The 26,000-nt window shown below is 54.1% G+C and overlaps 1 protein-coding gene across 2 annotated transcripts in view; it reads left to right on the plus strand.

Moving 5' to 3' along the window:
• Positions 1-26,000, plus strand: part of PLCG2 (phospholipase C, gamma 2 (phosphatidylinositol-specific)) — a 162,481-nt gene that overhangs the window by 106,756 nt on the left and 29,725 nt on the right. For both annotated transcript variants that reach the window (XM_010850801.1, XM_010850802.1), the window contains 12 exons: positions 424-592; positions 3,646-3,750; positions 5,257-5,346; positions 5,934-6,109; positions 7,557-7,757; positions 8,633-8,752; positions 9,874-10,054; positions 11,553-11,624; positions 15,575-15,684; positions 18,618-18,714; positions 20,020-20,086; positions 22,026-22,183. In XM_010850801.1, the coding sequence (XP_010849103.1) occupies positions 424-592; positions 3,646-3,750; positions 5,257-5,346; positions 5,934-6,109; positions 7,557-7,757; positions 8,633-8,752; positions 9,874-10,054; positions 11,553-11,624; positions 15,575-15,684; positions 18,618-18,714; positions 20,020-20,086; positions 22,026-22,183 (1,546 nt within the window). The remainder of the gene's footprint in view (positions 1-423; positions 593-3,645; positions 3,751-5,256; positions 5,347-5,933; positions 6,110-7,556; positions 7,758-8,632; positions 8,753-9,873; positions 10,055-11,552; positions 11,625-15,574; positions 15,685-18,617; positions 18,715-20,019; positions 20,087-22,025; positions 22,184-26,000) is intronic.

The following is a 26,000-nucleotide window of genomic DNA, read 5'->3' on the forward strand; positions in this document are numbered from 1 at the left end:
CACACACACACTGACGCCCCTTTCCCTAACACACACACACACACACACACACACTCTGACACCCCTTTCCCCAGCACACACACACACACACACACACTGACACCCCTTTCCCCAGCACACACACACACACATACACACACTGACGCCCCTTTCCCTAACACACACACACACACTGACACCCCTTTCCCTAACACACACACACACACACACACACACACACACACACACACTGACGCCCCTTTCCCTAACACACACACACACACACACACACACACTGACACCCCTTTCCCCAGCACACACACACACACACACACACTGACACCCCTTTCCCCAGCACACACACACACACACACACACACACACACACACACACACTCTGACACCCTGCCGCCTTGCTGACCCCTGCCGCCTGCCCGCCCGCAGCTTCCCTGTGATCCTGTCCATCGAGGAGCACTGCTGTGTGGAGCAGCAGCGCCACATGGCCAGGGTGTTCAAGGAAGTGTTTGGAGACCTGCTGCTGACCAAACCCAAGGAGGCCAGTGCCGACCAGCTGCCGTCGCCCAGCCAGCTGCGCGGGAAGATCATCATCAAGGTAGCGGCTCGGGGCGTCACGCGCGCGGGGGGCTGGGGTCCCGGGCTCGCCATTCTCGCTGACTCCGCAGCCGACCCGGGCAAGGTCGCTTAACCTCCCAGCGCCTGTGTGTCCTCGCTGTCTGGGGGCTCACGATAGAACTCACACTGTCAGTGTGCCGTGAGTACAAATGCGAGAGTGTGTGTGGAGTGCGTGGAACTACCCTGCCCCACAGCAGAGCCCCGGACGCGTTCACTCAGTGTCACTCACTCGTTTCTTGGCAGCTCTTCACCACGTTCCTCTCTCTCAGGCCCTCGCGATGTGCTGGGGCTGTTCCAGTGAGACCCAGGCTCCATCCTTGCCCTTGGGAGCTCCCAGGGTAGCTCGGGAGGTGGACTGGAGGTGGACAGCTGCCCCCAAAGGACTGTGTGCACTGGGGGTGGCAAGCTGGGTGCTGTGGGAGGGGGATGAGTGACAGCCATGAGCACCATGGAGGGGGTGACATTTGGGTCAAGAGACCAGATGGACAGTGGCTTAAAGCATGGCAGTTCAAGCCCTGTGTGCAGGAGAGTGGACTCTGCTCCATGAGGTTGTCCAGGGACCCAGGACCTTCTCCCCTTGTTCTGTGCTCTCCCAGGGAAGAGGTTTTCAGGTGAGGGCCTGCAGAGCCCCCAAGAGCCCACAGGTAGAATTCGGGGGGACGGCATGGTGGCATGTGAACTTGGGGCAGAAATGTTGCCTCTCTGTTAACATGTAAGCAAAACTTAGCCTTTCCTCCCATCATCAATGTTGGCAACGAGCCACATGGGGCTTTGTCACCAGCAGAAATCATGGATATTTTCACATCACATTTGCAGTTGTTGCAAACATCTCAAAGTAATGTGTGCTCATCATGCTGTTGAAATTATGACGGTTATTAGATCTGCCTCTAGATATTATATGAGGTGTTAATAAAGAGGCATGTCTATTAGTATGTTACAAGGATTTTTACTTACTGTCTTAAGAGTTGTATTTCAGTATTATGGTTTCTCTTATAATTTTACGCATTATGAGTGTTGTTCTGAGGAAAGGATCTGTACTCTTCCCCAGACTTCAGAGGTGAGGTTCATAGCACAGAACTGGCCAAGCCTGCCTTAGGGCACCATCCTTGTGTGGTTGATGCCAGGTCGCAGGCACTTGGAGATCTGGCTCACAGAAAGGGGAACGCGAGGGGTCCAGGGCGAGGGATGCCTGGTAGGCAGGCGGGACGTCAGTGGGACAGGCCTGGCCTCTCCTGGCCTGGCCTGAGAACTTGGTCACGTGCCCACCCCGCCTGCAGGGGCACTGATACCAGCAGGAAAGCATCGGTGGAAGAAGCGACGTGGATTTCGGTGACAGCCAGCAGGTCCGTGGGAAGGACGGACAGGGGTTTGCCAGGCAGAGGAGCGGGAAGGCCCTTCAGGTTCGGGGTGGGTGGTGCACGCGGTGTGTTCCCTGGATTGTCACCGGGCCACGAAGACGCACTGGGGACATTCCCTACATGTCGGGAGGTCCACAGTCTGGTGGGGAGACCAGCCTCTAAGCGGAGGAGAACTGAGCAGTGAGGGGGCTTCAGCTGAGGCCCATCCAGAGGGGAGGACCCTGGTGTGCCCTCGGGTCAGAGCAGTAGCGTATTTGGAGGAATTGGCTGAGATTTTGGGGTAGATTTCCCTGAGACGTCCAGGGAAGCTTCTAACATTCCAGTAGAACGAGAGGCAGAGGGGGCTTGGCCGGGGAGCGTCCATGGCTTCTCAGGTTTGGTCGGTGATTCTTCGGGGGGCCTCGTTGCCTCTCTCCGTGACTTCCCTCTGTGTCCATTAGGACAGCTCTCTGCCTGTCTCCAGGGATTTCTGGGCTCTCTTTTCACAGTGGGAAGTAGCACACAGCCTTTTAAGGAGGAGTCGTGGGCTCACCCACAATACCTTGTGGCTCACCGCTCTCAATTTCAGGGAAAGGGGGTGGAAATAGCGTCTGTGACCCAGTCAGTGAGTGCTGCACACTGGGCTGGTTCACACTCATAGATGGTACTCAGTCTCATGACAGCCCTGCAGGACGGGTCATCTGGGCCCCCAGCCCCCTCAACAGGGGAGGCCTCAGGTGCAGAGGTTGACTCGGCGGAGGGTGCACGGTTCCTGCCAAAGACGTCACTCAGGGCTGTTAAAGTGGGGCGTTTACACCCTGCCACGGCATGTGTCCCACTTGGCCACTGCCTTACGGGACCCGGCAGGGCTCTGTCACCCCCATTTTACAGGGGAACTTACTGAGACAGATTGTCACGCGGCCAAGGCCACCCAGTGAGGAAGGCGATGGGCCCGGGTCTGACTCCCCATCCAGAGTCCCCTCCACCAGGCCGCTGCTTCCCAAGGCGTGTGCGTGTGATGTGGGTGGTCAGCACTCACCCAGGTCTTCGTGATTGCCCTCTTAGTCTTGCCGATGGACACGAAGGTTTCAGAGCAGCGTGGCCACCTGCCCTGGGTCGCACAGCTGATAAAGCAGCAGCAGGGCTGTTTGCACCCAGGTCTTCTCAGCCTACCTCCCCAGTGTGCCCGCCCCTGCCCTGCATAGCCTGTGCCCACGGACGCACTGTGGGCTTGCCTCTCCCTCTGTGTGCTGGAGAATGTGGGCACGTCACTATCTGCTAAACTAGCTAAGGAAATTTAACAGGGAACAAAACAAAGTCCCTGCCCTCGTGGGGCCTGTATTCTAGCAGGGAGGACAGCGGACAGTTAGATACGTGGCTGCACACAGGGCTGGAGGGCATGAAGGTTCGCTGAGGAGTATGAGGGTTAATTATGTCCAGGGGCTTGAGGTGACAGGGGCGGGAAAGGGGCGTGTGGGCAGTTTCATGTCATGTAGACAAGGGAAGCGCCTCTGGGCCGGTGACGCCGAGTGCAGAGCTGAAGGCGGTGAGAGAGAAGCCGGGCAGAGAACCGGCGTGCAAAGGCCCTGAGGCGGGTCGGTGCAGTGGGTGCTGCGCTGACGGGGTGGAGGTGTGCCGGCCCCACCATCCTAACTTTGGGGCTCAGGGAGACGGGCTCTGTGTGTTCTTCCCTCAGCATAAGAAGCTGGGCCCCCGCGGTGACGTGGACGTCAACATGGAGGACAAGAAGGACGAGCACAAGCAGCAGGGCGAACTGCACATGTGGGACCCCATCGACCAGGTGCGGCCTCTCGCGCCCCCGCTCAGGGCCTCGAGCGCAGCGCCCGCCGCCGGCCGCGCGAGGCCAGTCCTGTCTCACTCTCAGCTCGCTCTACGTGAACTGGCCAGTTTTAGGAAACAGTGTTTTCTTTGGCCTTATGAATGTTTTATTTTGAAATAATTTTATATTCAGTGTAACATACTATAGATTCTCAGGCAGAAATGTAGACACACACACACACACAGACACATACTGACACCCCTTTCCCCCAACACACACACACACACACACACACACACTCTCTCCTGATACATCCTTCACCCAGTACACACACACACACACACACACACACACACACACACACTCCTCATACATCCTTCACCCAGTACACACACACACATACACACACACACACTTCTCATACATCCTTCACCCAGTACACACACACACATACACACACACATACACACACACATACACTCCTCATACATCCTTCACCCAGTTTCCCCAAATAACAACATCTTGTCTAACCAGAGTGTAATTGTCATAACCAGGAAGAGGGACACTAGCTACATTACTACGGACTGACTTGCGGGCCTTATTCCAGTCTGTCCTCTGATGTCCTTTTTCTGGTCCAAGGGATGCACTACTGCAGTTAGTTGTCCTGCCTCCTTAGTATCCTCCAACCTGAGACAGTTCCACTGGGAACATTATTATTATTATTACTGGCTGTGCCACACGGCTTGCAGAATCTCAGTTCCCCCACCAGGGGTTGAACCCAGGTCCCCTGCGTGGAAGCACAGAGTTCTAACCACTGGACTGCCTGGGAATTCCCAAAGTAACATTGTTTTTTGATAAAAATGAGGCGTTTTGAATGCTAATGCCACTTCTCGTATCCCTTAACCTAACACGGCAGTCCATTTGAGTAGGTATTGATCAAATGGTTGATTGAAGTATGTAATCGATATTCAGTGTTGTATTAGGTTCAGGTGTATAGCAAAGTGATTATTACAGATTTCATATATATATGTAGTATTTGTTTTTCTGCAACTATTTGAGTATTTTTTACGTATCTGTTCTTATAGCCTAGAAATAAACCTCAAAGATGGTTAAATGAAGAATTAAGTCATATTTAAATGCTGAAGAAAGGGTCTCTAGACAGACTGGCTGAGAAATCATGAAATTTTTAAAAGGTAGATGAGATAGAAAAAGACAGTTATGAAGACACGCACAGAGAAAACAATCCCATCATTCATAAAAGGCTTCAAATTAAGTGACTGTGATATTGCGTTGTCTACTTGTACACATACTGAATAAAGAAGTCCTCAAAATGCTAAAAGAACCCCAGGATAATAGGTGTTTTAAAGGAAACATCTCACAGGGGCTCTAGTTCAGTGAAACCACCATAAATGGCTACAAAAGTGGGAAAGGCAAGTCCCCGGGGTGACGCCAGGCAGGAGTCTTGGGCCTCAGAGTTGATGGAGCAGAGATTTTGAGGGGAGACCTAATGCTGATCTTACTTTGTAGAAATGGACTCGGCACTACTGTGCCGTTGCTGATGCCAAGCTGTCCTTCAGCGATGACATTGAACAGACTGTGGAAGAGGAGCTGCCCCTGGTAGGTGGAGACCTCCTATACTGCTCCTCTCATCCGGTTCAGGCCTGGACATGCTCAGCCCATCCATGGAGCTGCCTCTTTGGGTACCAAGGCTTGCCTGGCTCTTCTCTGATTGGTTGGCTGGCCCATGTGCTTAGCCAATGAGGCGTAAGAGTCTTTCCTGCTCTCTGAAAGGCTTGATTGGCCTGTGCTACCTGGGGAGGATGAGAACATTTGATGCTCTGTTCAGACCCACTTACTGACTTAGTTCCTGGCTTTCCTGCCCTCTGCCCCTGGGCTGCTGACCGTACTTGGTGCTGTTCCTTGAGTGCAGCCCCCAGGGTATTGTAGCTTTCAGACTTCCTGTACGATAGAGTTGAGGCTGTACTGGGCCGTGACTCAGGAGGCCACCTCAAATGGGGCTGTTAGGAGTAGGTGGCTGGCGGGGGCAGGGCAGTAGAGGCTGGCTTCCCAGACCTCTTGGGGTGAAGGCAAGCTGAGGCCATCCTTGGCGTGTTACCCAGTCCCCTGAAGCAGCGTGCACAGATGGACCAGTCTGGTGATGCTGGTCCTGGTTTTCAGAAGCCTCTCCTCTCTTTGTGGCCCAGGATATACCCCCAACAGAGCTGCATTTTGGGGAGAAGTGGTTCCACAAGAAGGTGGAGAAGAGGACAAGTGCCGAGAAGCTGCTGCAGGAATACTGCGCTGAGACAGGGGGCAAGGATGGGACCTTCTTGGTGCGGGAGAGTGAGACCTTCCCCAACGACTACACCTTGTCCTTCTGGTAATGCCTCTCTGGCTGGGCCATGCCCACCTTCTCCCCACAGCTGGTGGGATCGAGGGGCCATGTGGCAAGTGGTACCAGCTTAGGCTGGATTTGGGTGGAGCTGAGCTAGAAACCGAGGCTTCCCTGGTGACTCAATGGTAAAGAATCCGCCTGCAGTGCAGGAACCACAGAAGACACGGGTTTGATCCCTGGGTCAGGAAGATCCCCTGGAGAAGGGAATGGCTACCCACTCCAGTACTCTTGCCTGGGAAATTCCATGGACAGAGGAGCCTGGCGGGCTGCATAGGGTCACAAAGAGTCAGACACGACTGAAGTGGCTTAGCAAGCACGCGTGGGCTAGAAACCCAGACTTCATTTAGTGAGTTTTGGGGGGCAAGACTTGGGTTGAGTGAGGCCCCCGAAACGTAGTCATCAACATCAGTGCAATATCAAATATTGTAAAGTAACCTTACAGAACTGTGGTGAGGCTGTAGTGAGCTCATCTACGTTAATTCATTAAAAGATACTTATTTTGGGGGTACTTGTTCAGTGCTAGGCTCAGTGACTTAGCAGTGACCAGCCAGACACGGTCCCTGTCCTCTTGGAAATTAGGGTCTGAGAATGGAGATGGACAGTGAAAAAGGAATCACGCAAATAATACATAATTCTAGTTGTGACAAGTGCAATGAAAAAAATGCAGGACGTTATGAACTTCAGTGAGAGCGGGATCTGGTGTGATGTTGGGAGAAGAATCAGGGAAGACTTCCTGGTTTTCAGAAGCCTCTTCTTTCTTTGTGGCCCAGGATATACCCCCCACAGAGCTGCATTTTGGGATTTATTCAGTGGATTTTAAATACCACTGAAAGAAGTGGTATTTAAATTGAGACCCGAAGGATAAAAGTTCTAATATTAACAGCATACAAATAACAGTGAGAGCTAACACCGGCAAGATGCTTACCATGTACCGGGAGCACTCCAGGCACGTTCTCTGTGTGTGTGAGGTCTTGTTTCATCCTCAGGACATCTCTGTGAGGCAGATACTGCCATCTCTGTGTGCATGAGGTCTTGTTTCATCCTCAGGACGTCTCTGTGAGGCAGATACTGCCATTATGCTTGTTGGACCACTAGGGAGGCTCAGAGGGGACAAGTCACTTGTTCAGGGTCGCTTAGCTCATCAGTGGCAGAGTCAGGATGGGAACCCGGGCTGTCTGGCTCCAGAGGAGCAGTGATGCAGGTGAAGGGGACAGCAGGCAGAGGAAGTAGGTGGAATGTTCTGGAATCCAGGCTCAAGGAGTAGCTTGTGTGGAAGCCCCGGTGGGTTCAAAGAGCAGAGGGAGGCCTGTGCGGCCACACAGGGCGTCCACCCTGGGGGCCGCGGCGGCAGCTCTGGCCCCTGCGTCCTCTGCTGCCCTGGGCGCAGGAGGGGCCCGCTGGGCTGGCTTTGACGGGGTCCCTCTCCCCACAGGCGGTCGGGCCGCGTGCAGCACTGCCGGATCCGCTCCACCATGGAGGGTGGGACCATGAAGTACTACCTGACCGACAACCTCATGTTCACCAGCATCTACGCTCTCATCCAGCACTACCGCGAGACACACCTGCGCTGCGCCGAGTTCGAGCTCCGGCTGACCGACCCCGTGCCCAACCCCAACCCGCACGAGTCCAAGCCGTACGTGTGCCCGTGCTCTGGGGGCGCGAGTCGGAAATGCCAGCCTTGAGGGTGGGCTGGGCCCTGCGTTCGCACGAGGCTCCTCACCTGGGCCCACCAGGGTCTCTCTGAGTTCCCCAGGACGGCCGCTGTCCAGAAACCTGCTGCCCATTCCTCCCGCCTCTCCCTCCGCCCCTCCCATCCTTTCTTCTGCTTTGTCTTCAGAGTCCCGAGGTCTTGGGCTTTGATTTTTCAGAGACTAATTCTGACCTGGTGTTACCGTTCTACTCGTCAGAGCTCATTCCTGTTAGTCTGAAAGCAAAAAAAAAAATTGTAAAGAGAATATCGGTTAGGCCTTGCAAAGGGTTAACTAGTTCTGAAAAGAAAAGAGTAATTTTTAAGTAGAAGCCTGCTCAAGTGCACTTTTCTGAGGAAGCCATATAGCTGTGACAACTTGGGGATTTTTACTTTTCTTGTCTATATTCAAGTGGATGGCCTTAAAATGTGCTGTTTTGCATTTTTAAAATTAACTCCCAGCCCCTCTAAAACCCCGCTCTGTGTGTTTTCTGCCTCTGATTTTCTGAGGCACTGCAGTGGCTGTGTCATGCTCTGATGCTTGGGTCAGTGGTCTGGGAGGGGGTAAAAGATTTAAGTTGATTTATTCTCTTGTGCTCCAAGCAGACTCCCTACACAAATGCTTCACCCAAGCTGTGTCTGGGTGATTGTTTTCAAAGTCACCGTCACTAGAGGGGATTTCGGGTAGGGAGGCCTGCTGTGTAATTTCCGTGGTGGGCTCCAGGGTCGTATTTCAGGCCTCCCGGGGACCCACCATGTCCTCCTCCACTGCTGGTCTTAGCAGCCTCTCCCCTGGCCATTTCCCCCGGCCTGTGCTGCAGGTGGTACTACGATGGCCTGAGCCGTGGAGAAGCGGAGGACATGCTGATGCGGATCCCCCGGGACGGGGCCTTCCTGATCCGGAAGCGGGAAGGTACCGACTCCTATGCCATCACCTTCAGGTAAGTATCTGGGCTGCAGCCACTTCTCACTCTGCAGGGGCACCTGGGCAGGGCATGTGGGAGGAGAAAGTGGGAACTGCAGGTGGGCGCTGAGCCTGGTGTCCTCTGTCCAGAGTGTTAGCTGTGATGGGGACGGTAATAGTAACAATGAGAGCAAGAGCAGACGCTGACGTGTGCTTTCAGCATGCCGGGCACTGCTCTGCATTCCCGAGAGTAATGTGCTTTACATGAGTTCATTTAATCTTCCCAAAACTCTATGGGGTGAGCGTGACCCATACCCCTACTTTCTGGAGGAGGAAACTGAGGCACAGGGCGATGGAACACCCTGCTGAAAACATGCAGCCTGTTAGCGGTGGAGCTGGAGTTTGCACCCCAGCAGCGCTGGCAACCCAGATGGGTGGTGATGCAGCTCCGGTCTCCTCCCATCCGCCATTGCCACTGACTGTCAGTGGGCAGGCCGTGTGGACCAGCCATCTCAGGGCCGTGGTTCTCTGTGTTAAGTCTACCCCAAGACACCTGAGTCCTCCAGTTTCCACCGAAAGCAGTATGAGGGAGGGTCAGACCCCATTCATCAAACTGCCCCTCCATCTCCCCATCTGCAGGCTCCCCTGCCTGTTCTTGGTGATGGTAGTGGAGTCCTGGGTGCCAAAGACTGAGTTCCCAGGTGATGTTCCGGACACTGGGCTGCCTTCAGGGCCTTACCTATTTATTTTTATTTATTTATTTTTAAATTAATTTTTTTCCAAATACTTTAAAAAGTATTTATTCATTTATTTAGCTTTGCCAAGTCTTAGTTGCAGTATGTGGGATCTAGTTCCCTGACCAGGGATTGAACTCAGGGTCCCTGCATTGGGAGTGCAGAGTCTTAGCCACTGAACTCCAGGGAAGCCCCTTCAAATACTCTTTTGACCTCACTGCATGGCATGTGGGATCTTGGTTGCCTGACCAGGGATCAAACCTGTGCCCCTTGCGTTGGAAGTGTGGAGCCTGTCCACTGGGGCACCGGGGAAGTCCCAGCACGTCTGTCTGTCTGGTGCCCTGGGATGCGTGACTGGCTGTTTGTGGGCTTGTGTGGCTGTCACCCGGCTGCGGGATGTCAGCCCCGCGTGCTCTCCCCCCAGGGCCAGGGGCAAGGTGAAGCACTGTCGCATCAACCGAGACGGCCGGCACTTCGTGCTGGGCACCTCCGCCTACTTCGAGAGCCTCGTGGAGCTGGTCAGCTACTACGAGAAGCACGCGCTCTACCGGAAGATGAAACTGCGCTACCCCGTGACCCCCGAGCTCCTGGAGCGCTACAACACGGTGGGTGGCGGGCCCGCCCGGGGCGCGGCGGGATAGCCCGTCGGAGGTTACCATTCACCCGTTGGTTCATGGAGCAGACCTTTATGGAGCACGTACGTGCGTCCCACACGCTCTGGGTCCAAAACTGCAGAGAGGACACAGACTCTGCCCCGGTGCTCTTACAGCCAGTGTGGGTGAGACAGACGACTCAGGAAGTGAAGAACCATCGGAGCGTGTGCCAGCCGATAGGAGGATAGGTGCTACAGAGGACAGCACGCTGAGCCGGCCGGATAAGTGGGTAGACGATGGGGAAGGGGCTGCAGTCGTCAGGGGTGCTCGGCAGGGGCTTGCTGACTAGGAGACATGGGCAGACACTACGGGAAGTGGAGGAGACAGCCTGCAGCTGTGAGGAGGAAGGAAGAGCAGTCAGTGCAAAGACCCTGAGGTGAGAGCGTGCATGGAGGCAAAGAGGAGACGCTGGTATGGCTGGACCTGAGTGCTCCAGGGTTGGGGCAGAACTAAATAAGGATGGAACTGCATGGCGTGGGGCCACACACAGCAGCTTTTATTCGGAGCCATTGGAGGGTTCTTCTATTTTGGGGGGGGCCATGCCATGCAGCATGCAGGATCTTAGTTCCCTGACCAGGGATCAGACCTGCAGCCCCTGGGGTGGAAGTGGTATCTGGACCACCAGGGAAGTCCCCGCTGTGGGGTTCTGAGCGGTGAAGGGAGCCAATCTGATTACCATGTCCCAGTTCCTATCAGGTAGATTCAGTATGTTATTGAAAGGAGATCATGCACTGTCAGGAACCGCGTGTGGGAGAGCACGGTGGAGCGCCGTCAGCCCTCGGCACATTCAGGTTCTAGAACGGGGAGTGGGTGACACATAGCCACGTAAATACGATGCCCCCGGGCAGGCTAGAACAGGATGGGGCGCTGTGGGGTGGGCACTGCATTAGATGGGGGCCAGAGAGCTGGGAGCGGGCCTCCTGCAGAGTGTGGGAAGGCAGCCGGGGGGCAGTGGGGGCAGGTGGGTGCAGGACTGCACTGTGGGCTGGGGCTGCAGCCCAGTGGGGGCCTGGGAAGGGCAGGAGGGGTCTCCAGTGTGCACTGGTGAAGCTCTACCGCCCTGCTTTGTGGCATTTGCCACTCTCTGTGCTCTGAGTACTCCCGCGGTGGCCAGTTTCAAGCTGCCGGCATTGAACGTGGGTCAGGAAGGGTGGTGAGCTTGCTCCAGGACACCCGTGCCTCTCAGGGCTTGTGTTTTGACAAAGGAGGATGGCGCCTGGCATGGGGTAGGCCCGCGCTGGGGCCTCTCTGATCCTGGGGTAAGATTTCCAAGTTTTGGGGAACTTCTTAATAGCTTCTTACTGGCTCGACCTATAAGGTGAGTAAACTGAGGCTTCAGCTCTTCTGCTAGAGGGCAGGAAACCATGAGGATGCCTAGAATCCTCATTCTAAGTGAGGGCTGTCCCGGGAGCTCGAATGACTCCATTTATTTTTCTCTCTTCTTTTACAGGAAAGAGATATAAACTCCCTCTACGATGTCAGCAGGATGTATGTGGATCCCAGTGAAATCAATCCTTCAATGGTACAGCACACACTTCCGATTCACACTGTTACTTAGTCACTAGACTGACACGGGTCTTGCCGGTAGCTCAGTGGTAAAGAAATTGGCTGCCAATGCAGGAGATGCGGGTTCAATCCCTGGGTCAGGAAGATCCCCTGGAGAAGGAAATGGCAACCCACTCCAGTATTCTTGCCTGGACAATACCACAGACAGAGGAACCGGATGGGCTACAGTCCATGGGGTCGCAGAAGAGCTGGACACGACTTAGCGATTAAACAAAAACAAACAGATCGACATAGGGTCTACCCCCAGTTAAAAGAGGGCAAGGGAATGTTTTGGAAACTCGGCCAAAGAATTCTTGGAGGGGAGAAGAAATGACGACTGACAATGTGACATCTAGTTTCAGGGAAGAGGTTAATAGAATTCCATCCAGATGTGACTGAGCCTTGCTAAAATTCTGAAGTTTGATGAACCACCTTTGGGTCCAACAGCTTCTAATTAAAAGTCTTTCACATGTTCCTTGCTCACTGACTGAGCCTGTGGTGTTTATAAATTCCATTTGGTTCAGCGACCCCTCTGCCGTGCGCACGCTATCTCGTATTCCCACCCTGGCTGCTGAGTCATTTCATGCAGGTAGGGCTGGATTTGACTGTGAGCCTGAAGCTCCCGGTTTCATCTTAAATTTAGCTGGAGCCTGCAGAGGAGCAGTGCTGGCGAGTTTTCCATTTGGCTGGGCCGTCTCGTCTGGGATTAGTGTACAGTTCTCACTTTGGAAGGGACACCCTGCTGGTGTGCTCTGTAAAAATCCAGAGATTTTCTTTTAAACTTATAATTGTTGGCCAGTGCAAATCCCTTTCAGCAAGCACTGAAGTCTTGAAAAATTGTGGGTGCATGGAACTGGGTGTGAAGTGCATTAGGGGACTTAGCCAAATAGGGGAAAAAAAAAACATTTATTAGAGCTGACAGATGCTTTGGTTATGAGAGTGACACGGCCTCACGTCAGGCAGATGTCCGGGGATGGTGGAGATCATGGTAAACTGAGGACACGCCTCATCTCGAGAGTGGCCACCCCTGTCAGCAGCTGCCATTTCAGAGCCCAGGCGGGGTCTTCTCATTTCTCAAGACAAGCCAGTAATCTGGATGTTTGATGTGAAATCTCCCCATTGTTAAACCCTGGTCACTATGCCAAGGTATCTGGAGGAAGTCTCCCTATAGTCAGTGAGCCAAGTAAAACACGATCGTATGAGGAGTTTGAGTGCAAGCTGCCAGACCATGGCGAGTACCTCAAAATACAATTATTATTCTTGTGATTGAAAAATGATGTAACACTGAAAAGGGAAACACATTAAAAGCAGGGAAAACAATCTGCCCTGGGCTCAGCATCCTGACGCAGTAGCCATCTCCACCTGTGGCGTTCCATCCCCTCTGGTCCTTGTCCGCGGGGAGATGTGTTTTACGGTCCCCACCCCAGCACCTGCCATTTCTAGTTTTTGTTCACCTGCCACTCAGCCATGAGTGAGTTTCTTCACTGCTGATCTACTTCATGACCATTTTTTGTTGAACCTGGTAGGCCATGCAGTTTCGATGCAGTACCTGGACTGGGTACCTGGACAGGGAAGCCTAGCGTGTTGCAGTCCATGGGGTTGCAGAGTCTGACATGACTGAGCAACTGAACTGAACCTGGACTGGAATTGTAACTTAGAGAATATTTTTTATGCTGTAGAATATTCTAGGTGACTGGGCCCTTTAGCTGTGTCTCCATCAATGGCCATTTGGGTTTTCTTTAGGTGGTGCTCTTCTCGTTAACGCTAAAATGAATTTCGTCACCTGTGAGGTTTTGTATCTTTCACTTTATGTCCTTTGGGTGAGTGCTTAGGACTGGAGTGACGAGGTCAGTAATAACAGGTAACACATATTGACGACCGCATAGCAAGCATTGAGCTAAGCGCCTGACGGCTCATGAGTCCTCTAACAGCCCCAGGCATTAAGCACCATTTTTGTGCCCATTGTACAGACGAGACAACTGTGCATAGTAGTTTAATGATGATGTAAGTGTGGAGCGAGGATTTGGCTGCTCCCAGACACGAACTTGTGGCCACTCTGCGGTGCCACACGCCTGTGTGCTCATGCGATGGGTGGCTCATTTCTCTAGTCCATGAGGGGCATGGCATGAGGACCTCTCCTGCCATCCATCAGGCTGGAGACTTCCTCCTCGTAGACGGCACTATGTGCCACCCCCTCTGCCACTGGCTGTACCTTCCTCATGGCCTTGGAGTCTGGCAGTGACCTGTAGAGTTTCATGGGGAAGGAGACAACTCTGGTCTCTGTGTCCGGTCTGCCCTTGAAGCAGGATGCGCAGAAGAGCTGGCTGTGTTTGCAGGTTGAGGAGTCCAGGTCAAAAGGTCCGGTTGGAGTTCCCGTGGCAAAGCTCACAGAACCCACACTGGAAGCATCACAGACTATGGTGGTAACTCATATTAATGGAGTCTTCCTCTGCTCAGCCACTTGCCAGCTGGTTGACTTTGGCCAAGGATGCTTCATCTCTCTGGACCTCTATTTCCTCATCTGTAAAATGGGGTACCATCGCTACTCCCTGCCTGTTAGGATTATGAGGATTAGAGGAGATACTGTAGGTAAAAGGCCTAAAACAGGGCTCTGACTGTAGGAAGAACTTAAGAAATGCTCGCTGTCGTCGTTTTTATCCTTGCGTGTGTTATCTCACTCAATAGTCTCAATGAGCCTGTGAAGTATGTGGTGTTTTAATTCCTGTTTCACAGATGGGGAAACAGGCTGAGAGAGCCTCAAGATTATATAGCTCTTGTACAGAAGGGGCAAACTGAGGACTTGAGCCACGTGTCTGACTCCAGAGCCCCGTGCTCCTGAGGAGCAGTTTTATGGATTCCTTGTGAAAAGCCCCGTTCCCATTTCCTTGTGTCGGAGGAGGGGGAGCTGCTGATCTAAGCAGGCTGGCAGTCTCGGAGGTTTTCCTGTTCAGCGTTTGCTTGCTGTGTGGGTGTTCATCTTGCCGTGGACTTGTGCTCGCCCAGCAGCAAATCACGGAGGAGGAGTTCCGCCCTCAGTTCTGTCTTGTTTCTGCCAGTGCAGAGGCCGCACTTAATGATTTCATGGAAGAGCACCTCGGGCACTTGCAGAATGCCAGCATCCCAGGGCGTGTCAGGGCATCACCAGTGAAAATGCTGGTGAGGCTCGGGGGCCGCCAGAAACGGTGTTGAGCTTGAACTGCTGAGCGAGTTGGTGAATATGGGTACTGAGGACTTCGGAGATGGTGGGCGTGGTTTCGCTGAAAGGCGTGTCCTTCTTGTGGAAATACCGACTCACTCTGAGGCGCCCTTCGTTGTTCAGTCGCTCAGTCGTGTCCGACTCTTTGCGACCCCATGGACTGCAGCACCCCAGGCTTCCCTGTCCTCACCATTTCCCGGAGTTTGCTCAAACTCATGTCCATTGAGTCGGTGATGCCATACAACCATCTCATCCTGTCATCCCCTTCTCCTCCCGCCTTCGGTCTTTCCCAGCTTCAGGGTCTTTTCCAATAGAGTCTGCTCTTTGCATCAGGTGGCCAACGTATTGGAGCTTCAGCTTCAGCATCAGTCCTTCCAGTGAATATTCAGGGTTGATTTACTTTAGGATGGACTGATTTGATGTCCTTGCTGTCTAAGGGACTCTCAAGAGTCTTCAGCACCACAGTTTGAAAGCATCAGTTCTTCAGTGCTCAGCCTTCTCGGTGGTCCAACTCTGATATCTGTACGTGACTACTGGAAAAACCTAGGCTCTGATTTAGGCCAGTTCCCCTTGTGGCTCCCTGGCAATGCAAGCCCTTCGCCACCAGATGGCGCCATAACCCTGGACAAAAGCCGCCCTCTCTTTTGAGACGAACCAAATGCCAGAAAGTGCAGCCACCTCCCTCTTCTTTTGCCTGGCCTGACCCTTTACCTTCTTGTTTTCCCTGAAAGCCTCAGAGAACCGTGAAAGCTCTGTATGACTACAGGGCCAAGCAGAGTGACGAGCTGAGCTTTTGCCGCGGTGCCCTCATCCACAACGTCTCCAAGGAGCCTGGGGGCTGGTAAGGCTAAGGGGAGCTTGGCCCTTCGACCTGTCCCTTTCTAGTGGTGAGGCTCAAGCGCTGGCTGAACCCTGACCCCTTTATCTCCTGTTCTGGCCTGGCTTTGACCTGTCATGCTTTCTCTGGGAAGGTGACCGATACATGCTCTCCTTGCAAAAGTGGGTAAAGAGCAATAGCAATTATGATAATGTCATTTATTAATATATATTATATTAAATATTATTTTAATTGTAATAGCAGCTGCTATTTATTGAGGTCTTACTGTGTGGCAAGCACTATGCTAATTGCTTTCATACATTATCTAAGCAAATTCTTGTCCCAGCCCTGCAGGGTTTTGACTGCGATTATCTCTGCTTTATGTGGGCTTCCCAGGTGGTGCTAGTGGTAAAGAACCCGCCTCCAACACAGGAGTCATGAGATGTGGTGGGTCCGATCCCTGGATCGGGAAGGTACCGTGGAGGAGGGCATGGCAACCCACTCGAGTATTCATGCCTGGAGAATCCCGTGGGCAATAGATGCAGTGAATGAGGCTTTCCAAAGTTCAGCGACTGAACACCACAGGCTCTTCCCATTATGCAAGCCTGTGCATTTTAAATTCAAATTCTTGTGCTATTGCGTAGCCCCATGCCCTGTGCAGTGGCCCCGACGTGGATTAAAGAGGTGCATTTAATTAAAGAGGTGCACCCAGGCCAAAGGCACCTGGATGTGTGACAGTTGAGTTATCTCTTCCCCTTTTTTTTCACCCAGGGAGAAGAATTCTCTGCCCACCCATAGGTTCCCTCAGCAGGTGGTTTCATGGGATGGTTCCTATCTTAGAGCAGTAAGGATTGTTAGTAAGGATTGATGACCACGAGCCCTTGCAGACTCAGGCACCTCACAAAACTGGTGCTTCTTCCTCTTGGAAGATAGCTGGACCTGACTTAGAGATCTGAATAGTGACTCACAGGGAGCAGTGCCGAGCTCCGTCTTAAGGACTTCATTTGAAAGCATTCGTGTGATCCACACAGTGACCCTGGAAGGTTGCTTCTTTTCTCCCCTGCACTTCACAGGTGAGGACAGTGAGGCACAGAGAGGCAGTAACTTGTTCAGGGTCACATAGCAGCCTGAGATTTGAAGCTAGGCCTTCTGACTCAAGGGGCCACACTCTACTCACTCATGTGCTAGATCCAGAGGTTTACCAGTTTTGTTTTGTTTTGTTTTGAATTTGGAGAACACCCTCTTAACAAACCCACTGCTTACCTGGATCCGCAGAGGGTTTTGTCTCAAGATGGGTTGAGAGACTGGAGTGAGTGCTGTTGGCGAGGGACCGGGGTAAACCGTAGGCCTTCCTGAGGCCCTCCTTGCTTACTCTCTCCCTGGTTTCAGTGTCGCCACCTAGTGGGATGCCTGCCTCGAACCACATTTTTGCATCCTTCCAGATTAGAGGACCACATCGTTTTTGTTTAAACCGGGATGCATTTGAGAGTGAAGGGAATGCATAGTTAATAATTACACCTGGGCCGCAGGTGTCAACTACCCAGTTCTGGGCACATGGTCCATATAGTTGCCCATACAGCCAGACTTTGCTGGAGATGGGGCTGGAGAAATGAAGGTTGAAAAGAGTATGTGACAGGGGCTCACAGCTGGCAGTTCTGTTTCCACCAGGCCGTGGGACAGTCAGTCCTCTCTGCTTATTCAGGTCAGCAAACATTTGTTAACACATTATTGACCAGGGACTTTTTGCAGAAACTAATGCCTGTGGAGTTAATATGTTTCCAGTCAGTAATGTGTTAAGCACCCCGAGTGTAGATTTGATTAAGACTGAGGAAGGTCACATGTAGAAGGGAAACTGATAGGTAACTGTAAGTTAATGTAAGGTGTGGACTGCTTTGACAGCTGTGGGGAAAGATGCCGAGGAGCAGAGAGGAAGAGCTCTCAGCCTGGTGGCAGTCAGGGAAGGCTCCCTGGAAGAGGAAGACCCTGGCTGAGTCTTACACTGTTAGGTGGTTCTATAGAGGGCATCGGGTACGGCAGAGAAGGTAGACAGGCATGGCGGGGCCATGTGGGGAGTGGGCCACAGACGGTCTGGAATGAATATCAGGTTCAAGTCAGAGAGAGGCAGGAGTTGAGGTCCCTGGGTTAGAGCATTACGATGGCCAGGCTACACAGTTTTGGCTTGATTTTGAAGGCCTCAGTGTGGTGGGGTCAGAAGAGCATTCTGGAAGGAGCCCCCTGGCTGCAGGAAGTGGGCCACGGGAGGGCTCAGAGAAGGATCCAGCCCAGGCATCAGACTTGGGGGTATCTTGGAGGTGCGGCCAGTTTGTTTGAGTCAAGACATGTACAAAGTGATGATGTCTCATGTTATTAGTGTTGCTACCAAGGTGGGAAGGTCAGGGGTGGGGGCACAGTTTTAGCTGAATGACAAGAACTAACACTGTGGAGTGCTTTATGTGTAAACGCAAGACGATGTTAACTCCTATGGCCCCAGTGATATCCTTAGAGGGGGACATGGGGACTGCCCCCACACCCAGATGGAGGGTCTGAGGCTCAGGGCACCCGTGCGGTTGGTGGACGAGCTGGGACTCGAGTCCAGGCCGTTTGACGGCAGACCCTCCCTTACTCCCACCCCCATCTCTACATTCACAGCCCTCTCTGAAGGGCCTGGGCCTCCGCTGGAGCCAAGCTTTTGTCCTGTGTGGTATCTGGTGTCCACTTAAAGCACTGAAACTGTGGACTCAGGGGCTCTGCCGAACACGAGGGTCACGGCCAGGGGAGGGCGAGCCCCAGCAGTCACTGCCGGGGGAAACAGCAGAGGACCCTGCGGGGGGGTCAGGAATTCCTGGCCCGGTCCCTGGCCCCTCCCCCCGCCCCAGCAGCAGGGAGCTAGCGAGCAGTGATGAGGGTTAACAGCGCTCGGCCGAGGCCCCCTGACAGTGCCTTCTGTGTTTCCATAGGTGGAAAGGAGACTATGGGACCAGAATCCAGCAGTACTTCCCGTCCAATTACGTCGAGGACATTTCACCAACAGAAGGGGAGGAGGTGGATAAGCAGGTGAGTCTCCATCGTTCGTTGCAGGGAGGGACCCATCGATCCTGTTCTGAGGGCTCTGCCGAGCCAGCTCCGTGGACACGTTTTTGCATATATTGCCCTGAGCTCCGGACCAGGGACAGCAGAGGGATGGGGAAATCAGGACTGTCCCCGAGTTGTGGGTGAAAGTCACTGTGACCAGATAGTCAGGTTTAAATCAGGTTGTGCTGGGCCAGAAGGCTTTGCGTATGCAGGAGGATTCCCTCCAGAGTGAAAAATGGCCAGACGGGGAATTTGTCCTTTGCTTAAACCAGCTTGCAGATGAAACACATTTAGCTTGGCCAGCCAGACGTTCAGAACGTGCTCCGTGTGAGTAAGCAAGCTGGCGCACGTGGGGGGTGAGGGGAGGCTCTTCTGGTGACATTGCAAACCTGGTTTCTGCTCACTGCCTTTTGCTCAGAAAGCTTGAAGAGCAGCTGCTTTCAAGGTGACAGCACTGCTCTGAGGCTGAAATCATAGACTTTCTTCTAAGAGAGTTGGGACAGTCTGGGAAGGCTGCACGGAGGAAGGGGCCTTTGAGCGTTAAAAGTCAAGTTAGAGTTCAACAGCGAGAGACCGGCAGGAGGGAATTCCAGGTGGGAGATACAGCCTGAGCCAAAGTGTGGTGGTGGAAACACAGTTCACTGTGCTCGGCCTGAGGCAGAGACGTGGCCCTCCCAGCTGTGTCTGCCCCATGTTGCCCTTTACCTACGGTCAGCATTAGCCTGGTGGAGGGTGGGGATGAGTCCATGCAATGGGCAGATACACAGTTCTACCAACTTTTCAGAGACCAAGATACTCCCATCTCCTCTGGCCTCTGGGATGGTTCAGATGTGCAGTGGAAGGAAGAGCTGGCAGGTGGAGCAGAAAGCCCGGAGGCCAGACTGCAGAGCTTAGATGTGGGTTCCGTAGGACACAGGGAGCCACAGAAGGTTCTGGAGCTGGGCTGGAAAAGGAGGCCAGTCCCATTTCATAATAACATCACAAGAAAGGGTCTAGGGTGTTTTTTTGAAACCGGATCTGCAGAAACACCTTGAAACCTGCTCTAGGCAGCACAAAGCGTGTTTTTACAGGTGGGAAATGAAACGCTGAACCTGCCGGCACCTACTCGCCGCTGGGTCCCTGTCAGCAACAGGCTTCATTATTTGGCTCTCTCCCCACGGATGTAGGGAAATGCATTTTAAACAGCTCCACAGGCAGTGTCTCTGCTAAACGGTGTGTTTTGGAAACTGGTTATCTTTTTATTATTCCCGTTAAGACGAACGTGAGTTATGTCCTGTTTCTTCACAGATTATTGAAGACAATCCCTTAGGGTCCCTTTGCAGAGGAATCCTGAATCTCAACATCTATAATGTTGGTATGTGCACCCGTGGTCTCAGCCTGGATTCCCACCCAAGTCGTCCCTCCCCACTCCCCACCCCCCACCCCCCGACCCCCAGACCCCCAGAGCCTGGCCTTTGGACCGCCCCAGGCAGGGGTGGGGCTTTCTAGCCTCAGCTTGAGTACTGAAGCTGAGTACTGGGCCAGGCTGGTCAATGACTTCATCTTACGTCTCATAAACTGCTATGCTATTCACATCTCTACAGTGAGAAAACAGCCTGCTGCGTACATAACAGGTGCTGGACAGGCATGGGCTGCTGTTACTCCCAACACCGTCATCCTTATTTCAGGGGCCCGCCTGGGTTCCCCGGGCTTTTCTGGGAGGAGCCGAGACATCCGTGCAGTGAAATGTGAAGTTGGGGGTGTTGGTTCTTAGCCCAGCTCTGCCTCTCAGGCCCTGCGAGACCCTGCGTCTGTCATAACTCCCCCGAGGCTGCAGCTGCCTTCAGCTCAGCTGGGCATCAGGAAGCCTGGCCTCCCCCTCGGAGCTTGGGGCAGGCCGTGGTGGCAGGGGTGTGATCTGCACAGGGCTTCCTGGGCCCTTGTAAGATGGAAGGGCTGGCGGCAGTGAGGAGAGGCTCTCGGGCAGGAAGCGGAAGCAGCTTGCTTCTCTGGGTCTTGTAAGATGGAAGGGCTGGGGGCAGTGAGGAGAGGCTCTCGGGCAGGAAGCCGGAGCAGCTCGCTTCTCGGGGGCTGCCCAGGTTTCCAGAGCTGGCTTCCGTGTCCTCTGCCCCTCCCACCTCGAGCCCCACCCCACCGCAGCCCATCAGTCCATCAGCTCAGCAAGTGGGAGGACGACTCTCATTCCAGTTAACGGATGGGAAAACAAAGCCCTGTAGTGACCACCGGAGCTGCCCGAGGTTCCACTGCGATTATGGGATGGGCTGGATCCAGGACTTCCCTGGTGGCTCAGATGGTAAAGAATCTGCCTGCAATGCAGGAGACCTGGGTTCGATCCCTGGGTCGGGAAGATCCCCTGGAGAAGGAAATGGCAACCCACTCCACTATTCTTGCCTGGAGAATCCCATGGACGGAGGAGCCTGGCGGGCTACAGTCCACGGGGTTGCAAAGAGCTGGACAGGATTGAGCATCTCCACTGGATCTAGGGCATCCTGTCCTCCCTTCTCTTGCCCTTTGTATCACCCTGCACTGCATTTTCAGAGCACAGGCCTGTGGCTCAGGGTGGTGAGTGGGGAGGGTACTCAGGTCTGAGTTGAGCCTCAGCTTTGGCCGCTGCCAGCTCTGTGACCTTCCGTGGGCTACTCCGCCTCAACCAGTCTCTGTTTTCTCTCCTGTGAAACGGGCAGAACGGGAGTAGCACCCCAGAAAGGGCGACGAGGATTAATAAGAAACAGTGGGATGTGATCTGCTTAGAGCACCGCCTGGCAGATGAGCCCAGGGATCTTAGCTGAGGGGATTATTTGGCGGATAATTTTTCCTTTTGTAGCCATCATTTTCTCTGTCTAGAACATACTTTCTCCTCAGAGAGAACTGATTCCATGCCTAGCTTCTTGGGGCTGCCGGCCATGCGTGCCCTATGCCCATCACTCCAGTCTCTGTCTCTCTCTTCGATGGCCAGCTGACTCCCTGGTGTCTCGGGCTCCCTTTTCCTCTCCTTCCTGTGATGAGGATACTGGTTCTCAGGTTTAGGGTCCACCTGGAAGGCAGGGATGATCTCCTGAGATCCTTCTGTACATCTGCCCAGACCCCCATTTCCAGATAAGGTCACATTCACATTTAAGACACGCATTAAAACCCAGACCGCGACCTGATCCAAGGTAGATTTTCCAGTCAGCGCCGACATCCACAGTGATGGTCGGCTTGGGGTCCTAAGAGAAGTGGCCTGGGACCTAGAAGTCTGGTCATCTTGGCCTTCTGTCAGGCTGATCAGGACTTTTGTTATCCTTTTCCCAAAGTAAAAGCCCCACATGGGAAGAACCAGAAGCCTTTCGTCTTTATCTTGGAGCCCAAGAAGCAGGGCGACCCTCCGGTAGAGTTTGCCACGGACAGCGTGGAGGAGCTGTTTGAGTGGTTCCAGAGCATCCGGGAGATCACCTGGAAGATGGACGCCAAGGTAAGCCTGGGCACCTGGGCTCCGCTGAGCCTGGTGTCCTCTGGCTTCTGGTCCTCTGCCGAGGTGCGGGGGTCCAGGCCGCAGCCACAGAGAATTTGGGGGGTGGGGCAGGGAGGGAGCTCAGACAGCAGGAGCGGAGAGAAAGGGGGCGCTGGGTCTTCCTGTGGGGGCTGCGTCTTGTGTGAAACCTTTGAAGGTTCAGCGTGTGCGTGGTGACCCTTGATGTTTGAGGCCTGTTCGGCCCCGTGTATCTTAACAATAAAGCTTTGCCGTCCTCTTTTAAATGTTATCTTGCTCTAAATACTATCCTCTAATACTCTAAATACCATCTAAATACTTGGGATAAAGCAGCCTGGATCCTTCCGGTGCATTCACTGAGCTCATCTCCCTGGACTGGAAAGGGCCCTGGGTGTACTGGAATTCATAAGACCCAGCCCCTTCCTTCCAGAAGTTTCTGTTCTTGTGGGGGAACCTCCACTCCAGATGGGCATGAGCTTTGGGGGATTTATCCTGAAAGGTCTTTATTTTGTTTCAGTTTTTACTCTGGGGGCCGCCCCCGCGGCAGGTAGGATCTTCAATCCTGGGCAGGGGGTCGAGCCCACACGGCCCGCACTGGAAGCGGAGTCCTAACCGCTGGCGGTTTTCTGAGAAGGGTGAGGTTCTAGTAAGAACAGGAGGGTTAGAACTAGGCCGACTGGAGTGTGCCTCCTGGCGTGGCTGGACCCTGGGCAGGTAACCACACTCCTCTGGGCCTCGGTTTCCTCGTCAGTAAGACGGGGAGCCGGGTACCTAAGTCCCAGGGTGCGGTGAGGACGAGGTGGGGCAGTGGTGGATACCACAGGCCACGCCTGACACTCAGCAGGGCCTGAAGTCGCGGTGGCATTTCACCACCACACTTGTCGTGTCCAGGCCTGGAGGGCCTGGAGGTGTTGCCATCTCTTGGGTGATGGAGCGTGGTGCTGTCTGGTCTTTCTTGTGGCCACAGAGCCGGGAAGAAGCTTTAGGAAGGTTCCCCATGTGCCTGGCTGCTTCTCAGGCAGATCCTGACCCAAAGGACTGACCCGGAAACTTCCTCAGGTTGTCCTGGACCCCTCTGACCTCTGCTTACAGGCGACGAGTCTCCCTCCTCCAGTGTACTTGGCCTGACCTTTTCTTCCCCGCACTGGGGGCGACTTCACAGTTGGCCAGTCTCTGGTCACCAGAGGCCCCGGGACTCATCTTCTCAACACCCCAGAGTAAAGTCCTCTTCTTTTCAAGACTTTGTGTCGAGGGCTGTTCAGACGGGCACCTTCCCTGGCATGCCTCCCATCTTCCTTCCATCCCAGATCCTCATCACGAGGCCTTATGTACGGTCCTTATTCTCTGCAAGGCTTGTCACGCCGTCACATCAGTCACTCGGGATGGCCCGCGAGCCTGTGGCCAGCGAGGCTGCCCCGCCTCCGTGCGGCCGTCTCATCCGTGTGCTCGCGCCTCCAGTGCAGCGCCTCCGAGGCTCCGGGTGGGGCCCGCTGTCCGGGGTTCGTCTGAGAGAGAGTCTCCGCCGTCTCCTTCCAGGTGTGTTCTTCAGTGTAGGTTGAGTGGTTGTCATCGTGCTCTGGATGGCGCCGCTTGCCCCCCGTGGTCCTCCTGAGCATGTTCTAGTGTGTGACGTTCTGGGCCCCTCTGGCTGAGAACAGAGAAGCAGCCTAGTGAGAGCGTTTAGCCACCGTTCCCTGCAGACTGATTCTCAGGCACTCAAGTGTGGGGCTGGGAGGGCAGAGGGCGTGGCGTGATACCCTCTGGCTGGGTGCTTCCCGCGTGCTAAGTTGCTTCGGCCGTGTCCGACTCTTTGCGACCCCATGGACTGTAGCCCGCCAGGCTTCTCTGTCCACGGGGATTCTCCAGGCCTAAGAATTCTGGAGTGGGTTGCCACGCCTTCCACCAGAGGATCTTCCCAACGAGGGGCTCGAACGCGTGTCCCCTAGGTCTCCTGAATTGGCAGGCAGGTTCTTTACCACCTGGGAAGCCCCTGGCTCTCTCCGTTTCTTCTGGAGGAAAACGTGACTTCACTGGAAGGTTGTCCCCCTCATTCCCCACCACAGGAAGGGTTTTGAAACTAAGCCTAGCTCTTCAAGCCTGCCGTTCTCGCCTTTGATCTACATTCCTTTTAAATTAGCTTTTACAGCTCTAAGTCCTTTACTGGTGGCTCAGTCAGTAAAGAGTCTGCCTGGGATGCAGGAGACCCGGGTTCGATCCCTGGGTCAGGAAGAGCCCCTGGAGAAGGAAATGACATCCCACTCCAGTATTCTTGCCTGGAGAAGTCCAGAACTTCATGGACAGAGGAGCCTTCTCATATGATTATGAATGTTCAAAAAACAAAACCAAAACACAGGAGGCAGCAGAAGTGACCAAGGTTCTGTGCTGGGCACAACCAGCTGTGGGAGCGGCTGGTGCCACCAGGAAACCAACGTGCACTGTGCCCTCAGTGCACTCCTGGGAGCTCCTCGCCGAGGCCCTGAGAACCTGCCCGGGGCCCGGTAATTTTACATCCTCTCTGGCTTCCTTTGGTCGATGGCAAAAGACCAGTCACTGAGGTCTGTCTAGTTTCCAGAGCCTGACCAAGGAAGTGTGCTGTGATGCCAGACTCTGGGACAGCCTCTGGGCAAAGCTCTGCGGGTCTAGAAAGGAGCTGCTGCGCAGTTCTGAAGCAGCAGCTGGTGTTTCATCTTGAACTGATCTGCTTTCTGCTGAAGCTGAGAAAAAAGTGATGCTCTATAATCTTTGGTTGCTTTGTGTTCTGTGAGGCCAGAGGTCCCCGCCCTATGACACAGGTGTGGCTTGCCTCACCCCACCCGGACTTTAAAGCAGTCGTATCATCATTAGAAGCGAGCTGTGTCGTTGCCAGGGTTTCGTCTCCCCAAACAGCGTGTGGTGAAGATTGTGCACCAAGAAGATGTTGACACAGGGATCAGGAGAGCACACCGGGGGTTTGAGCTTAGCCAAGGCTTCAGTCTCCCCGAAGCACTGGCCGCAGACTGACTGACACCTTCCCTGCTCCGTGCCAGCCCTTGGAGCCTTACTGCTGCAGCTTGTTTGGTGCCTAGGGGATTCAGGGCATGTGGGAACGGCTGGAGGAAGCTGGCGTGCTTAGATGAACTCTGGCAAATTTCATGTTCCGATCTGCCCCAGTGAGCGGGCTGCTGCCCGAGCTCAGGTGACAGGCTCGTTTGCTGGTCACTGCTAGGGTTCTCTGGGGCCTTGGGACGTTTGTCAGCAGTCCTCGGCGAAGGCATTCTCACAGAAGTCGGGGTGTCCTCCCCCGCTTGTTTAAAAAGTGGGCGCACTTGTCCTTGGCCTGGAAAGGCGTCTCTGGGGCAGTCCGTGGCACCCTCGTTTCTCTCGTGCCCAGCGAGGGGAGAGGCCGCCTCCTTGAATTAGCACGTAGCTGCAGCAGGGACGGGCTCGGGCTAGCCCACCGTGCAGATGAGGAGACGAGGCAGAGGGGCTCGACGGCTGGCCCACTGGGCAAAGCCAGCAACTCAGCCAGCTCTCAGACCCGCCCCCGAGTCCAGTCCCCGCCGGGTAACCGCTGTGACACCCCTGTCACCACCTGTCACCTGAGCACTCGCCACCAGCGGGAGGTCCTGCTTCCCAGGGACCTGTCTCGGGTGGGGTGGGGGGACACGCGTCTGGACACTCGTGCTGAAAGGTACCAGCGTGGGACAGTCGGATGAGGGACGGTGCAAGGCTTGAGGGATCAAACCTGCATCTCCTGTGTCTCCTGCACTGGTAGGTGATTCTTTACTTGCTGAGTCATATCGGAAGATCCTTTTATGAG

The sequence above is a fragment of the Bison bison genome, unplaced genomic scaffold (assembly GCF_000754665.1).
Source record: "Bison bison bison isolate TAMUID 2011002044 unplaced genomic scaffold, Bison_UMD1.0 scf7180017864295, whole genome shotgun sequence".
Classification (NCBI taxonomy): domain Eukaryota; kingdom Metazoa; phylum Chordata; class Mammalia; order Artiodactyla; family Bovidae; genus Bison; species Bison bison.